Raw genomic sequence first — 18,681 nt, 5'->3', positions numbered from 1 at the left:
TGTTTGTTACACCACATAGTAAAAGAACGAATGAAACCACTTGCATAGGATGATGCAAATCACCTGACATTTGGGATCTCTGTGTAAGAGTGCAATGTACTTAACTGTCCATAAAACAAGGGAGTTTTAGTCTTACCTACTAAGCCTTTGCAAGCTCTTCTCCATCTTCACAATATCATGCATTTTATAGATGAACCACTTGTCAATGTCTGTAAGTTTATGAATATTGTCTACAGCGATGTTGTCACACAAAGCCTGCCAGAAAGAAGAGTTGATTAGTTATGGTACCACTGATTTATACTGCAATCCTTTACATGTCTACTCAGAAGAAAGTCCCATTGTCTTGAATGCATCCTATTCCCATGAAAGTATGTGTAGGATTGCAGCCTCTGTAGGGAGTAAGGGCCAAATTCTATCCAATTTTCCAGTACTGGTGCCAATGAGGCATGCACTGCATCTTGTGGTGGGAAGGCAGTCACAGAGGCCTCCTCAAGGTATGGGAACATTTGTTCTCTTACCTTGGGGCTGCATTGAGGTTGCACCGGTGCTGGAAAGTTGGATAGGATTGGGCCCTAAGCCCCTACTGAACACACTTACTTCTTCTGAGAAAACATTCACAGAACTGCACTGCATAAACCCGTCTGTTCTTAATTATTTGACAACAAAGGCCAAACTATATGTTATATATGAGATTTGGCCTCTTGATTTCCATTTTTCCTTTCCCAAGATAGTGTGTGGAATGCAGCAAAACCATGATTCAGACTTTGATTGTACTTTGCCACCAGTGCAGTTTCAACTGGGATTGAGCCATCCCATGTGCTATTTAGGGAAAGGAGAAAAGCTTCTATGAAAATTAATGAATGCTTTTTTTCCTTAAACAGTGTGCAGTGGGGCATGATCCTGATTGGATCCATATTGGAGGAAAACTTTGAAAAGAAAAAAATAAACCCTACCATCTCCACCATGGTTTTGCTACATCCCACATAAGGGGGAGAATCAAGAGGCCAAAACAGAAGCTGCATATAATGTGTAGTTTGGACCCAAGTGGTAGATATGCGCAATCATGGGCTCCACTCCTTCAGCCCCTTCTCAAACATGCTTCCAAGTGCAGATTGGATAGGCTGTTATTTAGTTATTGCTCAGCCAAATATACTGATATAATATTTATTTTGCTTTCACTGTGATCAAAAAGCACCTACAGTTTTTCCTGCCTTCTTGAGTGCCACCTCAAACATCTGTCTATTTTTGTCCAAGGTCTGGAAACAAGAAAGAATTGTTCAAAAAATTCCCAAAAGCCAATTCCTAAGCTATAAGTTCCTCCCCCAACCCACAAGACTACAGACAGAGCTGTAATTAGCATAGGGATGGTTATAACTAATCACACCTACTGATGAAAGATTTACAGAGATTACGTAAAGGCACTGTGACCCAGGTTCAATTCCTCACTCAGTCATGAAGCTCACTGGGTAACCTTAATCCACTTGCTTTTTCTTCAGCCTAACTTCACAAAATCTTTATGAAGATAAAATGTGTGTGTGGGGGGGGGGGAGAGAATGGGCCTTGTGTGCCACCTTGAGACCCTTGGACGAAGGGTTAGATTCACAACCAGCAGCAACAACCTTTCATTGAGTCGAACAAATTAATTGAGAATTAGTTGAGATTCTCCAGGCTCAGTGAGACAAACTCTAAGATTACATAATTCGCTTGTTCCCAGGGTTTTAAAGCTTATTTCCATGGGCTAGATCAGTGGTTCCCAAACTGTGGGTCCATGGGTGTGCCCCAATTTTTGGTGGTTAGCAAAACCGACAGAGTAGATTGGGCTATGTACATCAAGGGTTAAACAACCTGCTACTTGGGAGCAGCACTGCCACAGAGGCTGGAGCCGCTGGAAAAGTGAAACTTTTTTCACTTGGATCCAAATGCTAAAGAGTTTGGAAATCACTCAGCTAGAACAGCACAGTGTTACTCTGCAAATGCCTAATCTTGTCTGATCTTGGAAGCTAAACAGGGTCAGGCCTGGTTAGTATTTGGATGGGAGACCACCTGGGAATACTGGGTGTTGTAGGCTTATACCATAGTCTTTCGAGACTGAAGGTTGCCAACCAACAGACCAAGGACTGCACAGTTCCCTTGGGATGCTTTTGCACAGCTCTACCTGAGTTGTGATTAGTATCCAGTACTTCAATGAAAAGTAGAAACACTTTCAATTTTCAACCAATTTGCTCAGCAGTTTGACAAAGTGGTTCCTTATAATTAAACATGTAAATTTTAACTTGGCTCTGTTTTCAAGGCAAACATTACTAGGCTTTATGTGGCAGTCTCCTCCTTCACGCAGTATATGAAAAGAAGTGAAACATCAGCCAACCAAGCTTGGGTCTGCAATGCAAATACTCCATCATCCTCCGCCTTTTTTCTCTTGCCTTTATCATGCAGCGAAAGAACAGTATTATCAAGGTTGCAACTCTGAATGTCTCTCAAATGCAAACAGTCATAACTGTCATCAATCCAATAAGAAAGGACATCGTGAGGGGAATGAGGGTTAAAGAAGGACTTTTGACAAGACTTGCAACATGACTTAACAAGGGTTTGCATTAATGGGAATAAATTGTTCATTCTACCAATGTCAGAACAATGTTTGGAGATTTTTGTCCAGAGCTGTTCCAGCTGTCTGAGCTATAGTTTAATGAGTAAAGAAAGTGGAAATAAAAAATAAAAAAATCTAACATGCTGATTTGAATAATTTCATATTCTAGAAGAATCACCCTCTATCCTTCTTCGACTGAAGAATATCAGGAGTGAGATGACAAAAAGACCTTATATAATGGGGTAGAGAATCAGAGAGAAAAAAATGCCAACATGAATTTCTGTGAAGGAAAATTAGCAGGTCTTCTTGTTCCTACCGCTTAATTAAGGGAGATTTCATGTAAGGCTACCACCATATCTACCTATTACCTTGACCCCATTCTTCTACAGAAAATTAGTTCAGAATGCAGGAGACCATGAGGTCACTACCGTGCATTTGGAGAGAGTACTCTCTAAGGTCTCCCTTGACACTTCTAGTTTTATAACAGTTCTACCACATTCAGGTTATTACTCCCAAAAGCAAGGACCCTGTGGGTACAGAAGAATCCAAAAAGGTGTCAACACCCCTATTTACACTGGTCCCCAGACAGATTAAAAGAACTGCTCTGAGTGGCTGGTGACTATCAGATAAGCTTTGCAGAGAATGGTTATAATAATGTATGTAGTGTGGATAAAATCAGAACTTGTTCTCATCTCAGTACCTTGGCCATTGCATACACACGGGTACTGGAGGGTTCAGCTAGCTCTTTCCTGAGATCCACATCAGTAGGCCAGTCTTTGTTCATTGGCAGACACGATGTGAAGCCGTCCACAGAGGGATGACACATTCTTAAGGCCTTCTGAAAGCTTTCTTCAAAGGTGCGCCCAATAGCCATGACCTGCAAGATGACAAAGCCCTTTTATTAGCATGCATAGGAGACACACTTCTAATGCTCTGTTTCAAGGTTTCTCAGTCTCCATCAAGACAAGAAGATGGTGCTCCTTCCATTAAAGAAGAGACACCGATTGCACTGGGCTAGAATTTTGGGGATGATATTGAGAAGTATTTTTGTGAACAAATTTGTTTCAGCTCTAGTGCATCACACTTTCAACTACATAGAGCTGACAAAAGATGGAAGAATGTTGCATTTAAAAAAAAATGCTATCAGTAGCCAGGGGTCTCAAATCTGAGAGGGCAAGTGCAACAACAACAAAAAACAGCCGTGAAGGTGTCCAAGGGCATTGGAGATTCTGCTTCTGCTTTCCATAGGATATGTCACATCTCAAAAGGGAACTCACATATTTCTCCCATGGAAAAATGGGGTGTAGACACAACAACATGAGACAGAAAGTGGAAGAATGGCTGTACATGACTGTACTTGTGCATACCCTATTTGTCATAGAAAAGGTCATCTCTTCAGAGAGAGGAGCCATCAGGATGCTGAACCCAAACCAGTGCTTGGAGGTGACAGATGGATTAGGACAAACAGCTTTAAGCTGAATCCAGAAGATTTGGAGGTGATGCTGTTGGGACATGCTCAGGACAAGGGAATGGGACATGCAGACTGGTTTGCCACTGACTGACAAAGTTGTGGTCTCCTGGCTTATCTCAACAGGTACAGAGCTTGAGAACAATTATGGACTTGATGCACTACTTTTTCAGAAGCTCTGTTTGAATTCTGTACATTGGATTAACTGATGGATTAAGTGGGTGGTGCCCAGATATGGATCTTTGCAAAAATACAAGCAGGCGACTACAGGTAAATGTAAAAGCAAACATGTCTGAATCTCACTGTTCCCTCACTTAATCCAAGAGCAGCTTGGAGAGACCATCACACCTCTTTAGTGTGTGGGTCAAGCAAGATATGACATTAAATGTGCTGCCTTTACATTTAGAAGAAGCAACCAGAAAGGCAATCTAGATGGGGATTGTAATGTGGAAGGTTAATGCTTTCCTCTGAACCACATTCTTGACTTGGACTAGGACCCAGTGATAGTTTAGCTTCCGTTGCCACTCCTTAAAGGTAACACATGGGGAAAAGTCTCAACGTAAGGTTCAAACAGAAAGATGCTTTTGCAAAATCAGCACCACTGCAAAAAGACCACGGCAGGCAGGCAGGCAGATTTTCTTCATCTGGTTTCCTCAAGAATAATTATGCCCTAGCCAGTCCACCTGTTGAAATTGGCATGCACCAGCAGACTGTGCATCCATGTCCACCTGACCAGCTCAGAGGACAGGCAGGGATGCCCCAGTGCTTGTAAGCTAACCAACTAGATGAGCCAGTGACAACATAAGAACATAAGAACAGCCCCACTGGATCAGGCCATAGGCCCATCTGGTCCAGCTTCCTATATCTCACAGCGGCCCACCAAATGCCCCAGGGAGCACACCAGATAACAGGAGACCTCATCCTGGCGCCCTCCCTTGCATCTGGCATTCTGACATAGCCCATTTCTAAAATCAGGAGGTTGCACATGCACATCATGGCTTGTAACCCGTAATGGATTTTTCCTCCAGAAACTTGTCCAATCCCCTTTTAAAGGCGTCCAGGCCAGATGCCATCACCACATCCTGTGGCAAGGAGTTCCACAGACCAACCACACACTGAGTAAAGAAATATTTTCTTTTTTCTGTTCTAACTCTCCCAACACTCAATTTTAGTGGATGTCCCCTGGTTCTGGTGTTATGTGAGAGTGTAAAGAGCAGCTCCCTATCCACTCTGTCCATCCCCTGCATAATTTTGTATGTCTCAATCATGTCCCCCCTCAGGCGCCTCTTTTCTAGGCTGAAGAGAATGACAACATCATTCTCAAGTTTCTTAAGCCCACAGATGCTTAGGTGGGTTCCAGCTTGGATCCCTCAGAGATCATTCTGCATTGAGCCAAGCTCTCACTTGCTTTTTGGGGATCAGAGAATTGTCATGGATGACCTTGGGGGAAGTAAAATTACAGAACAGTGAAATTTAGAGCACAATCCTAACCAACTTTCCAGCGTTGGCATCAGTGGCATCGCTAAGAGGGGTGCGGGGGGTGTGGGCCACACCGAGTGACATGCACAGGGGGATGATGCGCACTGGGGGTGACGCGCTAAAATCGCGGTGGTTAGGAGTAACCCCATCATATTATATACCGTTGGATGCAGAATTTTGAGCAGAATGCAATGCAAAAAACCGGAGTGAAATATCTCCTTTCTATCAAACGTTATGGCCAAAAAACTGGAGAACAAAAAATGCATGGATCTCTATGGAAAGTGAAAGTGAGCCGTATCGCGTGTTTACTCTTGAGTAGGCAAACGTGCCTTAGTCCATTGGAAAGGGCAGGCTGAGAGGAATCCAATGACACCAGAATGGTCCTGATCCAATGAATGCAGCCCCCAATAACACCTGAGAAGGAAGTCCCTCCCTCCAAGCAGATGAATGTATTGAGCCCTATGGAAAGCAAAACTAAGCCTCACGGTTGCATTTACTTGCAAGTAAGCAAACGTGCCTTGGCTGGTGTGAAAGATCAGGTGAAGGAGAGTGCAAGGCTACCAGAATGGTCCTGATCCTATGCACCTGCACCTAAACAAGTGCTCCAGAAGGCAGCCCCCCCCCACTAAAAAGGATCAAAACAGAGGTTTCAGCCAATAAGGTGAACTTTTTGAGACTTACAAAGCCAGGTGGATCCTGACAGTGATCTGGTTAAACAGAAGTTCTGAAATTGAACTGGGCACTGGCTAGGGCTGAAAACCTTAATGATTTTGGAAAAGAGGGTGTTATTGCAGGCAGCCTACAGAGGAAATTCACTTGGTGGTCCAGGGCTGGCTTCTGCTTATTTAATTATTTGTTTTACTTTAATTATTTATACTGAATTATTTTAATTTGCCCATTTCCACCATGACATCACTTCTGGTGGGTCTTGGACAGATTATCATTCTAAAAAGTGGGTCCCAGTGCTAAAAGTTTGAGAACTGCTGCAATAAGGTGTGAGTAAGTTGACACCCTGGGTGTGTGTGTGTGTGTGTGTGTGTGTGTGTGTGTGTGTGTGTGTGTGTGTGTGTGTGTTTGTGACACCACTAGTGACCAAAATCACTAAAATCACAGTTTGGAGGAATAATACCATCATGTTATATATCAATCAATGCGTAATTTCATGCACAATGTGTTCTATCTTTGTTCTATCAAAAGGTACAGCCAAAAAACCAGTGGGGGCGGAGTGATGGTACATCACCACACCCACCACCTGGGGTGTTGTCCTGCCCACTGCATGGGGGGGTGACATGCTGGCATCCCGCACTGGGTGACGCGAACCCTAGTGATGCCACTGACTGGCATAGCTGTGGCAGTGGGGCATGTGCTGCATCCTGCAGTTGGGGGGCAGTCACGGAGGCCTTCTCAAGATTAGGCAATGTTTGTTCCCTTGGAGTTGCATTGCCCTTATGTTGGTGCTGGAAAGTGGGTTAGGATTGTACCCTTCGATGCATTAGGGAATTATTTCACTTTTAAGTTTACCTGTAATTGATTTTTTTTGTATTTTTGCTACAATCTGCACCTGGACACCACCAATGCCTAAGCCCTTTCCTGAGCCTGATTGTTTTATTCTTATCCCTCTCCCCCCATTAAAATACTAAATTCGCTTTTGTTTTAACTCTTTAACTGCCTGAAGTTTGTTGAACTCAGTCAGAGACATGCCCCAGTGCTCCAGAGGTTAGATGAGCACTACTTAAAACCATTCATATTAAAAACTGTGACTATGATGATAAACAATTCTTCTCAAGTTCCACCTCATCCATAAGGGAATGGTGCAAATTATATTTCCTTAAGCCATGGGAGAAGAGAGAAAAGCCACAAAATGACAATTGATGCTCTAAACTAGGACTCCTTGTCAACATAATTCAATTTAAGTGATACTTCAAAAACATTCAATGAAGAAGCAACACAACCAGCAAATATACAATTAATGTTTGTTGTTTGGGCAGCTGATGGGTAATTAACTAATCAGCTTCATCATTTTTCCATTTTGCCCTCTTTATTCTACAGGAAACTTAGAGATGAAGATATCAAATTTTTTTTCAGTCTTAAATGAAGTTTTTAAAATGTCAGACTCTTATCCAGCACCACCTTCATACTAGAAAGATCCACCTAAAATGAACCTATTGATTCTGAGGAGAAAACTGGCTATTAATAGAACTATTTTGAGCAGTGATGCCAGGTTTTTTATTTTCAGTATCGTTATTTAAATTTAGAACATTTGGGTCCCTTCAGGGAGAAAGGCAGGGTAGAAATACAGTAAGTAAATAAACATTCCCTGTCTGTATAATGGCAAGTGAAAACAAATATTTTAAAAGAAGGCATATAAAGAGACCATGGCCTTACTCCCTGACTGACTGATGTGGATTCCATAATTGTGAAATTTCACCAACAGATTGAAAGTTGAAATCTAGTGTATATGTGGTCTAAGAGCCCAATCCTATCCTTCACCCCTTGCCTACTGGTGGAGCCATACCAAAAAGGAGCATGCAGTATCAAGAGGAATAGGAAGAAAATGGAAAAAGCCTTCAGACTCACCTCACCCACACTCTTCATAGAGCTACCAATCTTGCTAGAGGCACCCTGAAAGCGGTCCAGGTCCCAGCGGGGTACTTTGGTTACTATGTAGTCCAGGCTAGGCTCAAAACAGGCAGTGGTCTTGCCAGACACGACATTCTCAATTTCTGGTAAGGGGATTCCAAGGGCGATTTTGGCAGCAATAAATGCCAAAGGATACCTTGCATTAACAACAAAGGGAAACATTTTTAATTTGGTGGAAGTTTGCTGTACATCTCAAGAAGATTTTTAATCCTCAAGAAGTCTTTCTTGCAGATATATTACACTACATTATGAAGCAATCATTCATTAAACATAGTAAATGAAAACACAGTTCAGCCAATAAATATTGTGTCTTGTGTCTGATTTACATATTACTGGAGTAGTGGTTTTGCTGCTTCTTTACATTCCCTTGGTAGCATCTGAAAGATGGAATATTGAAAGATGGACACAGGTATCCTGTAGGTCCTACCACTGTCTTCCCATATAGGACACAGAGGCTGATTTAGGTAGTGTTCATGTGATCTGGTGATTACACTTGAGTCCATTCTGATAATGTTTGAGGGATGTTATAGGATCCAGGTATGGGAAAGTGACCATTATGCCACCTTATTGCTGGTCCATTCACACTGCAACGTGAGAGTGGTGAAGGAAGAGTTTGCAGATTCCTTTGCAACTGCCTCTGGAGTTTACCCCTACCTCACAGTTTGACAAGAACAGGAGAAGTGTATGAAGGCTTTCAAGTTACACAGGCCTGTTCCACAGTATTTTCTGCATGATTAGAAGGAGACTGACTTTTACATTCTTGGCTCTGGAGGGTTCACCATGAAAGGAAGCACTGGAATTAGCAACCACAGTAAAATGTTTACTTTTTTAAAACAAAAAGAAAATAGTGCGCCAGCTCATGAAGAAAAATTAATTGAAGGTAATATTCTTATGTACAAGATCCTCTTATTTCAAAGCTATATTGATATAATTCCTTATCCATACAAGATACTAGTTTCAGGCAATTCTTCCAGTTGAGGTTTACTTGTGGGCAATGCAGTTACCGCTGAACAAGCGAGACAGTGGGCCAGTTCAGACAACCAAATAAATTGTAGTTAATTGAGCTGGGAATGCAGCTGAGCCTGCAAATTCCCTCCTTCCCTTACTTCCTCTGCTCTGATGTCAACATTCTGGTTAATAACAGTTCTGTTTATAAACCACAGTTAAACAACAGTTGCAGTTCTAACAGCACACAGATCTGTTGTTTAACCCATTTCTGTCCACCCCACATTTGGTCCCTGTTGCATATATGCAACGTTGGGCAGGGAAGTCAGCAACTTCGCTAACAAGGAAGTCAGCAACACATAATCAGAGTATGTAAGGATAGGGGGAAAGAGGGATCGTCTCCAAGGATATAAGTGGAACTGGAAAAGGTGGAAGAAGAGAGCAAGCAAAATGATTAGTGGACTGGGGTAGCTACCTTACGGGGGGAAAACTACAGTACACACCATCCCAGCTGATTCCAATCCTTCCCGTAGCCTCCCTGCCCCCTGTCAGGCTCCTTCCAAGTCCAGTTTCGCCCCCTCCCTGCCCCATTTTGTTCTAGAAGAAATGAAGAGGATGATGATGGACTGCTTTGGCTGTTTGTCAAAACTTAAAATACTATGGAAGCAATTCAAAAGCACCCTTGGGCTGACGCAAGCCCCTTATGCTGGTCCATCATCTTTGCGCCAACTCTAGAGCAGGGAGGCCAGCAGAAGGATGTGCAGCGGCCTCCCTGACTCAATGCGGGCCCCAGACTCAGTAAGTTTGCACTGGCCATTCCAGGCCAGTGCGGGGCCTGGGAGACATGGGAGGAGGCGTTTCAGAGAGGAAGAGGGTGGGCAGGCAGGGCCATGGGCAGGCGGGGAACAGGAGGCGGGCCCAGGATCTGGCACTTATGCCAGATCCTAGCCCTGTTCCCAGGCAGCTCCAGGCTGCTCGGATTTGCACCACCGATTTAGGTGGCACAGATCCAAGTAGATCCACTGGGGCTGCTGCGACTCTACCCTGGGTAAGGGAAAATTTTTTCCCTTGCCTTGGACCAAGCCACAGCCAGCCCCAAACTTGCTCTGGATACAGCACAGACCCAGGATTGCACTGTAAGTCAAATTGCTAGTAAACAGAGATTTAAGGCCCAATCCTATCTAACTTTCCAGCGCTGATGCAGCCATGACAACGGGCATCTGCTGCATGGAGTGGCGTGGGGCACTCACAGAAGCCTCTTCAACATAAGGGAATGTTTGTTCCCTTACCTAGGAGGTGCATTGTGGCTGCACTGGTGCTGGAATGTAGGATTGGGTCCTGCGCGTACAAAATAGAGGCCATTAGCAATATGAGTTGGTGGAGAGAGTTCATGAAAAAACTATGACTGCAATCATATACAAACTCATTAAAGACAATGAGACTTTCTTCTGAGTAATGCCTGGAGTTGAGCTGTATGTCTGCCAGATTGCAATTCCATATTTTTAATAACATGCAAATACTGGAGGCACTGTCTGCAAAGACAAGTTTTTGGCACCTGACAACTTTTGAACGCTGCATGTTTTCCGAACACCCCACCCACCACCACCACCTTGTATCACAAAGACACTTTGGTTCTTCTCTCAGTTTTCTTGCCTTACCCTGTGGCCTTTGAAGCCAAGGCAGAGCTCCTAGAAAGCCTAGCATTAACTTCAATGACGCAATACTCCAGAGAAGTCGGATGTAAGGCATACTGGATGTTACACTCTCCTATGATGTTCAGGTGGCGGACCACCTTGATTGTTGATTCCCGGAGCATCTGCAGTTCTCTGTTTGAAAGCGTTTGGCTGGGAGCCACGACGATAGAATCTCCTGTTTGGGGAAGCAAATTTTTTTTTTAACGGATTCTGAAGGTGACTAGTTATCAAAATATTTTTAGTAACATATCGCATATCCCAAATCACTCTGTGAAAGGCCCTAGAAGTATTTCAAAAATGCCAGATATATTGAAATAATATCAACAACCCAAACTAGTCATAAATTGAACACAGGTGCGCACCCCTTAACAACCTTCCAGACAGCAACGGTTCATATATGTGATAGTTGCTGCTGGTCAGGAGGTCGTACCCCTCAAGCCTCCAAAGCTGAGGGGAGCTCTGCTCCCTTTGCTTCCGGAAGCTTCTCTAAGCCTGCCAACGGACATGCACTGCCTCTGGGAGGTTCAGAAAAGCCTCCAGAGGTGAAAAGCCTTTGGAGGCTTCACATAGCGTCAAGCTCTGCTTGACGACAGGGATGCCGGTCCTCATCCCAGTTGTTAAAACGACGCACACTGTATAGTCGTGTGCCACTTAATGACAGGAATCAGGACCATGATCCCTGTTGTTAAGCAGCGCTTGACACAGTGCAAACCCTCTGCAGGGAAGGGGATGCTCCGCTCCCCTCCCCTCCGAGGATTGTCTGAGTCTCCCAGAGGCAGTGCGCATCCACGCGCTGCTTCTGCAAGGTTCAGACTGAGGGAAATTGCATCTCTTGCGTGGCTTCCTTCAACAGAGGAAACTGGAAATCGCGGGACAGATGCGATTTCCCTCAGTCTCAGCCTTGCAGATGCAGCGCACAGACATGTGCTGCCTCTGGGAGGCTCAGACAACCCTCCAGAGGGGAGGGGAACAGAGCTTCCCTTGCTTTTGGAGGGTGGGGGTGTGCGCCCTTGATGACCAAGTGACCACTTGTGGTCGTCGGTTATGATATTCCGGCATAAGCCGGGTCATCGCAAACTAGCACACACCTGTATATACAATCCTATACAAACTTGTTTAGCAGAAAGTCTCACTGAGTCCAATGAGATTTACTCCCCAGAGAAGTGTTTCTTTTTTCAGGGATATGCTGAACTAATATAATTATTGTTCTGACAACACTTGCTTAATCAAAAACAGAAATCTACAAGAGCTTTCAGTTATAATATTAAACTACACTCTATCCCACAGTGACCTGAAATCTGGGGATATTGTACACGGCCATGTAACTACCCATGTTGGCCTAGCAGCATGAAACATCATCTTAATAATATCTTCTTAAACTTCAATATCATGGCGATTTAGACAACCCTACCTGTATGAACTCCCATTGCATCCACATTTTCCATGTTGCAAACAGTAATACAGTTGTCAGCAGCATCTCTCACAACTTCATACTCAATCTCTTTCCATCCTACAACTGATTTCTCCACGAGAATTTGATTAGTCATTGCAAGTGCCTTGATGGTTAAAAAGAAGAGAGATGAAAAGAAATTTTTTATTACACACGCACAGACTGAACTACAGCATACTGATACTTCCATAATCATATTTTGCTGACAGAGGCTATTGCTAACAAAATGACAGTTAAAACAGGGTAGAAGATGTGCAGATGCAAATGATGGAGAAATCTTAAAATGAGATTCTAAATGGTTAATGGATAGTTCTCTAGTTTGAGAAAATAACTAAAATTGGAGCCAAGAGAATGATTGTGGTTTCTCTCAGAAAGGATAGGAGGGTCATTATGTCACAGTGACCCAAAGAGATAACGATTGGTATAACATGTAGATCAAAGGGAGCTAACCAGAATCCTGCATAACTAAAGTAAACGTAGGTCAAAATAATGTGAAGATGTTCCCTGAACTTGTTATGCTGTTTGGTGTAGAGCAGGGGTCTCCAAACCCCAGCCCGGGGGCCAGATGCAGCCCGCAGCAAGCCTCTTTCTGGACTGCGGACAACCTCTTGTCCCCTGAAAGCCTCTGGGCCACTCAACTGAACATGACCAGAGCTGGGCTCTGATTCTGTCTGGAAGGTGTTCTGAGGGCCAGAGAGTTTGAATGAATGAGCCCATTCATTCATTTATTCACTCATCTAAGTTCTGTCTCTAATTTATTTATTTAAATTTTATATTGAAATTTTTTTCCAGCCCTCCACACCATGCCAGATATTTGATGCAGCCCTCTGGCCAAAAAGTTTGGAGACCCCTGGTGTAGAGCATAAATTGAATTGCTACTGGGTGTGGTTTCGGGAGACGAGACTGGGGTGAAGATTTATATCCAAAAGCTGAGATCAATTGGCTTGAAATTCATCTATTATCATATATCTATATGCAATTGGTTTGTAATTCATTTACAAATGTAGAAATAAAGCTTCCTAGCCAGTGGCATAGCTAATGATCGTGTAGCCCGGTGCCAAGCTCAAAATGTTGCCCTGAAAGTGATGTCACAACCAGAAGTGACATCACACCAGGGCTTTAAAAAAAAGTGAAAATTGGGAGCAACCCAACTCCTCCCCCCAGCAGCTCAGCACCCACTTGCTCTACTGCCTCCCCCCAGTTAGTAGCATAGCTAAGGCATCTATCTGCAACCAAGAAGATTTTGTAGCCCCCCCCACATGACAAAATCAAATTTAATTAAGTAAATAAATAAAAAGTTATTGGTTCCATGCTGAATCATAATAGCATCTCATTGGCACTCAGAACGAACAGTCTCATAGGTCAGTCTGGAATTAAGCAAATCCACTTTATGTTCCACAAGTCAGTTGTGTTTTCATTTTCTGGTTAATTGGCCATAACGTTTGATAGAAAACCAATATTCCAGTGCTGTCTGTTTCACTGCACTCTGCATTAAATTACCTTTCCAATGATATATAACAAGATGGTATTATTCATTCATATCAAGATTTTCACAATTTTGGTCACAAGTGTCAAACTCAGCTTGTTGCCCCCCTAAAGCTTGATGCCCGGTGCAACTGCTACCCCCTGCATCCCCTTAGCTACGCCACTGTTCCTAACCCTTTTTAAGATCTTTGACTGTTTTAGCAGTGCGTCAGTAAAAGGAATCCAAAATCTTTCTATCACAAACAGATTTGTCTCATGCTTAAAACTGCAAAACCACAGCACTGGAAGAGAGTGGGGTAGATCCAGATCTCTAAAAGTGCTGTGAAAACAGAAGACTCATGGGAGCAGTTTGAGCATGGCAAGATTCTATGCTACAAAAGTGCACCTGTGTGAATAATAAAAACCTGTGAGGAGGGGTCCAACTGCAGGCGTCTTTCTCATAGAACTGGCACCCTGGCCAATGATAGGTCTAATTACACAGCACTCCTGTTAACACTGCAGTACTATCACTTCTTGGTTGTCCAGTCTCTACACACCCTCAGTTTTTAAAGCGGCAATACAGGTTTCCAAACAAGCTGAGGATCATTTTCAGGGACACAAGTTACCAGGTCTCAAAATGGGCCTGATCCTATCCAATTTTCCAGTGCCGGTGCTGCTGTGCCAATGGGGTATGCACTGCTTCCTGTGTTGGGGAGGCAGTCACAGAGGTCTCCTCAAGGTATGGGAACATTTGCGGCTGGACTGGTGCTGAAAAGTTGAAAAGGATTGGGCCCTTAGCCACAAAATCCTTTTGGCTCAGTTCAGCAGCCGCAAGTAGCTTTATTTCTGTTCCGTTTGTGACGTTGGTCCCTCTCAGCCCAGCACAGGGTGGAACTGCCTGATATTCCTTCCCCACCCCCAATTTATTCCTGAGGGCAAAGGAAAGTAATAGGCCATTAGATTTCTTTTCATCCCAAATTGCTGAAACATTTTCTCAAATTAGCAGCCATTTCTGCCAGAATGTTACAGCAGCGCAATGTCACTTTAATCATTCACATTACCCAAGCCAATAGCAAGCCATGTGCAGGTGGATCATTAAGGAGCTTCAAGGTATTTTTCCCTTAAGGAAAAATAACCATCATATTCTCTAGAGCCAGATAAATCTATGCCTTGAAAGGGAAGCATAGGCCAAGAGCGGGCAGCTTGTCTTTATTAACCATCCAACTTGAGGGGATTTCTGGAGACCCAGATGGTAGAAGTGCTATGTTTTCCTTCTTGAATTCAACAGCAAGTTACAACTGCTTTTCTTGAGCCACAACGGCATAATGTTATTGTGCATATAATAGAGGTGGGGCATTAAATTACTCTGCTTCCTTTGCGTGCAACTTGATGCCATGACTCACAACCCCTGTTAACTGGGCAGAGAGGCGGTCCTTTGAAAACGGTCTCCTATTTTGTAAGGGCGAGACAAATAGTCCTTATCCAACACAGAACAGTGATTTTTCCAGTGGTTGTTTTCTGGTGTTTCTTCTGCATATAGTCAGTTCTCTTTATATGCAAATTGGCTTATCTGCGAGGGGCAGAATTGCTACCTTCTCTCATGTTCCACAACTCTGTTCTCATTATCCACTATGCAGAGCCTTCTGAGGCTGCAGGTGCCTTCAGAATGGTGCCTGTGACCAGCGCAGATTCCTTTAAAATAGCCGGTGGAAGCTTCCACAGGTCATTTTAAAGGGGTCCGGGCTGGTTGGAGGTGCCGTTCTTAAGGTCCCTGCAGCCTCTGGTCTCTGCAGCATTCACAGAAATTTTGGCACTTCCTGCCACACTCTGCCGTCTTCTTCTGATGGCAGGGAAGGTATCTCTCCCCCCAGGTATCCCTTATACCTAACCCCATTGATCCCATAGGGTCCATGGTTCATTATCTGAGAAGTCACTGTACACTAGGGTTTCCATGAATGTAACCCTAGTGGATAACAAGAAGTGACTGTATTTTTAGACTTTCGAGACAGAGAACCACACATTATTTAGCTATGTGAATTGCATTTTTTTTTTATGACGGTGGGTGTGTATTCCTTACAATGACTTACTAAAGAAGAGACACAATACATTGCTGATGTTTCTTATGGAACTAGCCATCAGCAACAACAATTCCAAACAATCTGACACCTGAAAACAGTGACTTCTTCCAAAAAAGAAGGGGGACAGAAGGCTTTTTTTAGTCTTTGGAACAGGTGTTGCCCACATGTGGCAACAGATCCTAGAACAGGATGAGCAGAGTAGTCTTAGTACTGTCTTGGGAAGCTGCCATTGAGGTAAAAGATTTCCATGGTAAAGCAAGTCAAACAACTCCAAATGACCATGATGCCTCAGTTTATTGCTCCTGAGGTTTCTTTGACCACATCCTCAAACACTGATGCTTCCTCCCTATAAATTCTCTCCTTAGAGGACTGTTAACTTCACCATTACAGCTGTTCCACAGGAAGAATGAGACAGCACCATAACTGAGTATGGGCTCCTTAACTCTGTGGCTCCAGGAAGGTGAGAGCACACACCTCAATTTCAGATCTTCAGGTGCCTTTCTGAAGGACTTTACAGCCTGTGGAAGGTCTCTGCATAGTCATAGTGGATAATGAGAACAGAGGTGCAGATAACGAGAGATCGTAGCAAATCTGCCCTTCGAGGATAAGTGAATTTGCATATAAAGTGAACTGACTCTTTGGAACCGGGGTGCCAAACCCCGGTCCGGGGGCATCTTGCGGCCCTCTGGGGTGTCCAGCCCGACCCTTAGGGAACTCCCAGTCTCCAATGAGCCTCTGTCCCTCCAGAGACTTACTGGAGCCCATGCTGGCCCAATGCAACTGCTCTCAGCATGAGGACGACTGTTTGACCTCTCACCTGAGCTGTGGGACGAGGGATCCCTCCACTACTTGTTGTTTCACATCTGTGATGCAGCAGTGGCAGCAAAGGAAAGGCCAGCCTTGCTTTGTGCAAGGCCTTTTATAGGCCATGAGCTACTGCAAGACCTTCACTCATTCCTATAAGTTTCATCTCTAATAAATTCATTTATGTAAAATTATTCAAATTTTAAATATTAATTAATTAATTTTTTCCCGGCCCCCAACACAGTGTCAGAGAGACGATGTGGCCCTCCTGCCAAAATGTTTGGACACCCCTGCTTTGGAAGAAGCACCCAGCAAACAACCACTGGAGAAGGCTGAACTGGGTTAAATAAGGGCCATTTGTCTCCCCGCTGTCTCTAGTCCAATCTCCAGTCTAGTATGATATTACTAGTTTCCTGACCAAGCTTAGTCTTGTCTCTAGCTCCCACAGTGTGCTGACCAAAGTGACGACTTTTAAGTTCTTCTGCAATCTCTGCAATACAGTAAGATGCTAATCCTATCCAATTTTCCAGCACCAATACAGCCCTGATCTAAAGGAACAAATGATACCTTACTTCCATGACTGCTCCCCTACTGCAGGATGGGGTGCACGCCCTGTTGGCATGGCTGAAACAGTGCTGGAAAGTTGGACAGGATTGGACCCTAAGTTCCCTACAGATATATCAGTTCAGTTCTGGAGGTCTGTACAGATGTCAGAACGTATGTAGGTTGAAAGAGCCAGTTGAAAGAGCCAGCTGTGATTCCCAACACAGAACAAAAACAATACCTTGGTACCAAGATCCAGCAGTTGTTCCCTGTCACGACATAAACCTGAACCTAGACCACCCAAGGCATAGGCAGAACGTATCATCACTGGGTAGCCAATTTTTTCTGCTGCTTCCAAAGCATCTTCTACCTATAATACAACACAAACAAATAGCAAACATAATAATAAAAATTAAAAACATCTCTAAACGTGGCTATAGCTCAAAGATCTCTCAGTATCATCCAGATAATATGGAATATACCACAAGAATTATTATGGATGCTGCTCAAGTATGTGAATGCTGAGCTGAGATTCTGATGTAAGGGCACAGATAAGTTCAGTTTACATCAGGATAACAGTTTCCTCAAGAGAATCTTGGAAGTTGTAGTTTGTTGAGGCTAGTGAGAAGACTTTACACTGTATCTGAAAACTCTAAAGCCCCAAAACAACAGTTCTTGCTTGGAGAGAAAGAGAATGACTATTAAATAAATTCAAGTCTAGAAATAGATAAGCCCTTCGGACACAGGTATGACCTCTACACTTGCCCTTAGAATCCTGCTTCTACAGAGGTATAGCTGTTCCATAAAAATGATGCAGAACAGAGAAAGCTAAATAGGGAAAGATGGAACTATAAGCCAAGTCAGATTTATTCATCTGGAAACGGGCAGTAGCAACCAAGTAGAAGTTGTTACAGCTCCATGCTCAGCTGGGACTTTTAAGAAAGATAACTAAGATTTGGAGAGGGTAGATCTGTAACCTCCAAGCCTCCTCTTCTCACAGAGCACCAGCACAGAGGGTAATTGCACAAATGACCTTGCTGAACCAAGCTGCATTTCTGTCCATAATAAGTTGCCAGGAAGAATTAGTTTAGCTGTCTGCTCTCTGAGTGTTGGACAAAAAATATCTTTAAGGGATGGGTTACAGAGGTGGTGAGTTCTGTTTGCATCTGGTCTGACTCACAGATGGAATTTTAAACATACAAGTTGAAAGTTATTCTGGGTTCATGGTTTATGTAATGGAAGTTTAAGGGTGCGAACCTAACCTACTTTCCAGCACCGAAGTAAGGGCAATGCAACTCTGAAGTAAGGGAACAAACATTCCTTTCCCTTGAGGAGGCCTCCATGACTGCCCTCCAACTGCAGGATGCAGCACATGCCCACCGGCACAGCTATACCAGTGCTGGAAAGTTGGTTAGGATTATGCTCTAAGATTTTTTAATGAACATAACATGGACTCTCTCAGTCAAGTCACTCTGGTTATTGGCATATTCTCTCAATGGGCTCCTTTGATGTTCAATATACTAACTGTAGCC

General features: G+C 43.6%; 1 protein-coding gene across 1 annotated transcript in view; it reads right to left on the bottom strand.

Annotated features, from left to right (window-relative positions):
• Positions 1-18,681, bottom strand: part of CPS1 (carbamoyl-phosphate synthase 1) — a 169,712-nt gene that overhangs the window by 88,163 nt on the left and 62,868 nt on the right. Inside the window, exons 16-21 of the mRNA XM_066622052.1 lie at positions 17,391-17,519; positions 12,222-12,366; positions 10,775-10,985; positions 8,109-8,307; positions 3,285-3,461; positions 137-255 (exon numbers count right to left, since the gene is read on the bottom strand). Coding sequence (XP_066478149.1) covers positions 137-255; positions 3,285-3,461; positions 8,109-8,307; positions 10,775-10,985; positions 12,222-12,366; positions 17,391-17,519 — 980 coding nt within the window. The remainder of the gene's footprint in view (positions 1-136; positions 256-3,284; positions 3,462-8,108; positions 8,308-10,774; positions 10,986-12,221; positions 12,367-17,390; positions 17,520-18,681) is intronic.

Source organism: Tiliqua scincoides, chromosome 1 (assembly GCF_035046505.1).
Source record: "Tiliqua scincoides isolate rTilSci1 chromosome 1, rTilSci1.hap2, whole genome shotgun sequence".
NCBI lineage: Eukaryota > Metazoa > Chordata > Lepidosauria > Squamata > Scincidae > Tiliqua > Tiliqua scincoides.
This window is presented reverse-complemented; position numbering and strand designations above follow the sequence as displayed.